This window comes from Sinocyclocheilus anshuiensis, unplaced genomic scaffold (genome assembly GCF_001515605.1).
Source record: "Sinocyclocheilus anshuiensis isolate Anshui unplaced genomic scaffold, SAMN03320099.WGS_v1.1 scaffold767, whole genome shotgun sequence".
Taxonomy (NCBI): Eukaryota; Metazoa; Chordata; class Actinopteri; order Cypriniformes; family Cyprinidae; genus Sinocyclocheilus; species Sinocyclocheilus anshuiensis.
The window spans coordinates 724,378-727,724 of NW_015551124.1; the positions used below are offsets into that span (position 1 = coordinate 724,378).

The 3,347-nt window shown below is 33.7% G+C and overlaps 1 protein-coding gene across 1 annotated transcript in view; it reads right to left on the minus strand.

Annotated features, from left to right (window-relative positions):
• Window positions 1-1,048: 1,048 nt before the first annotated feature.
• Window positions 1,049-3,347, minus strand: part of LOC107663169 (gamma-2-syntrophin-like) — an 81,671-nt gene continuing 79,372 nt past the window's right edge. The window contains exons 16-17 of the mRNA XM_016453343.1: window positions 2,551-2,661; window positions 1,049-1,725 (exon numbers count right to left, since the gene is read on the minus strand). Of these exons, the coding sequence (XP_016308829.1) occupies window positions 1,594-1,725; window positions 2,551-2,661 (243 nt within the window). The 3' untranslated portion in view covers window positions 1,049-1,593. The remainder of the gene's footprint in view (window positions 1,726-2,550; window positions 2,662-3,347) is intronic.

Sequence of the window (3,347 nt, forward strand, 5' to 3'; positions counted from 1 at the left end):
CACTATGTTGTAATACTGGCTGCATTCACTACATAAACAATAAGAAGAACTAATTTCATGATTCACAGATTTTAAACTGCAAATTAAATTAAGACGACAATCAATAATTCATCACAGAGTGTTTTCTGGTATAATTGTAATTATGCCTTATGTACTGTGAAGATTGATTGCATGTGTAAAAATAATAATAGTCATTTTGAAATTAGCCTGTTATTTTGCCTTCAAATGATATGTTACTCTGTTTGGGATCAATTTGACCCTGGCAAAAAACACACTGTGAAAAATAAATAAATTAGGTAATTGAGGGACTATATAACATTTGGAATATAAAACATTCAGATTTATTATATAATTTAGGGTAAATTAATATCTTCCCTTTAAATTATTTTCACAAACAAATAAATAAATAATTGGGGGACTACATAAAATTCACACACACACACACACACACACACACACACACACACACATACAGTGGGTACGGAAAGTATTCAGACCCCCTTCAATTTTTCACTCTTTGTTATATTGCAGCCATTTGCTAAAATCATTTAAGTTAATTTTTTTTCCTCATTAATGTACACACAGCACCCCATATTGACAGAAAAACACAGAATTGTTGACATTTTTGCAGATTTATTAAAAAAGAAAAACTGAAATATCACATGGTCCTAAGTATTCAGACCCTTTGCTGTGACACTCATATATTTAACTCAGGTGCATGTGTTACTCTTTGAGATTGATTTGATCCTGGCAAAATTAAATACACTAAAATAAAATAAAATAGTATGTATTTGGGAGACTATTTAAAATTAGTTGTTTAATATATATATATATATATATATATAATCAAATGTACATTGAATATATTTACTTATTTAGGCTTACATAACCATTAACAGGTATGTACACATTTTTACATGTGAATATTTTCTCTTGCATCTGAACCCACACAAAAATCATGCCGTATTCCGTCAGCAGTGAACTAATCATTCCTTTATTTGGAAAAGAACTGGAATAACATCAAACTAAATAGAAGAGTAGATCAGGGACCTTGATTTTTAGAAAATGTCAGTTTTTGAGGACAGTAGCTGGCAAGACTGTCTATTTACTGTTAATGAAACCACTACTTCATAATAACACGTATCAAATCAGTTTAACACTTTAATTCAAATGGAGAAAACCATCATTTTGTTATTACTCTTTGTGCTAAATGAAGAGGTTTGAGGCGATGAATAGAAAACAAAAGGGCAAAAGAACACAAATTCATCTAGTTTGGTTGATTTTACAGCTGGAAGTCTCAGTTTCACCCGTTTTGCCCTGTAAATTGTCAAATGCAGTTCATGCATCAACTCATAATGCCGTATGTCAACATCTGCTTTGCTACATAATCAGTTTAAGCATATGATTGATCGTGTTAGTAGGTAAGAAAGAAATCATAACTCAAAGCATGTCAAAATATCATCAACTCAAAGTACTCCTTAAACGTCGCTCTGAATTTAGAAGATTCGTACAAAAATAACAAGAACTAGATATATTGTGCATAAAATCAGAGAACCAGACGAGACTGTACATGTTCGTCACACACGGATGTTTCTAGCTGCTGCACATGTACTTCTGCGTGAAACTTTGACTGTTGACAAAGACGGGATCCACCGTGGCCACTTTAGCAGCGATGAACGAGTGAATGCAATGAAGCACAGCCGTCAGATTAGCAAACTCCAGCTCCTGGAAGAAAAGAAATCACCAGAAAGATGTTTCTCGCTTACATTTGAAAATTAAACTGGCTCTAAACTGATTTTGATCAAGTAAAGGTCAGAATAACTGCAGTAATATCTCCAGATGAACACTTACTGGACTGAAGCAGCTCAGCTTTACTTGATTCTCCATCAATCATGTTTTAGAGTCTCAAATCTGATCCTCAGGATCTTTTGAGGAGCGTTTGTTTCCAGAAGCTTTACTTTCACTGTTCCTCAGCGGAGGAATGATCTTCACAAGCCTCCAGAACATCTCACATCTTCTGAGGAGCCTTTATTTCTTCAGCTCTCAATCAGCATTGTATTATATGTTTGGATCATTTCAGTCTCATCTTACTAAGACATATTATTGGAGACATAGAGTGCTCGACTGATATTTACACCATTTTATGTAAGTAGCCGCTATACTGTTAGAAAGATCTCATTGATCTGTCACTTTTTGTTCATATAAATATCAGCATCTGCATCAAATTGCATATTTTTGCTCACTTTGAGTTTCTGAATAAAACTGAGCTGTTTTTTCCTTCATATTCTCACTATATCAGACTATATGAGTCATAAAAGCCTGATGGATCAAATACTCTCAACAGACAAAACAAAATAATAATTATATTATTTCATATGTCAGGATTTACAGGGTTAAGATGTCATCTCCTTTGACTATTTTATCAAATGAATGATAAATCTGACATCAAAACAGTCAAACTAATATTGTAAACCCCGAAAAATATTCTATGTTACAGCATAAATGTTGACTTGACATTTCATCCCAATATTCGCATGTAAACATTCTGACCTTCATTTCGATCTGTTTATTCTCTGAATTCTGGAACAGGAGCTTCACTCGTGTCTTGCCGTCATCCGATGAACCCTTCAGCTGGGAGAATTTGTATTTCCAGATGGTTTTCTGTGGAAAAGCAAGTGAGAAAAAAAAAATTAAGCAGAGCAGACAGGCATGCAAAAGCTAAAAATAAAATGTATCACGAAATTAAATTCAGCAGCACAACTGTTTTCAACATGGATAATCATCAGAAATGTGTCTTGAGCAGCAAATCAGCATATTAGAATGATTTCTGAAGATCATGTGACACTGAAGACTGGAGGAATGATGCTGAAAATTCAGCTTTGATCACAGAAATAAATTATACTTTAACAGATATTCACATAGAAAACTCTTATTTTAAATCATAATATTTTACTGTTTTTACTGTATGTTTGATCAAATAAATGCAGCCTTGGTGAGAAGAGACATCCAACCTCAAGCCTTTTTAACCATAAAGTAGATGTTTTCTCTGTTACAACCGTAATTATACGAAGCTACGAGAATACTTTTTGTGCAAAGAAAACAAAAATAACTTTATTCAAGAATTTGTCTCCTCCGCGTCACCCTATAGCGCCATTATGGAGAACATCACATACAAACAATGTATGCAACGCATGTACGCGGTTACGCTGTTAACGTACTTTAAGCTTTGATCTGAACGTAAACAACGTATCTGTGTACATACATTGCATACAGGCTCACTGTGTCTCTGTTCTTTCTTCATCCTTGGCACAACAAAGCTACAAAAAAAAAAAAAAAAAAACCCCACT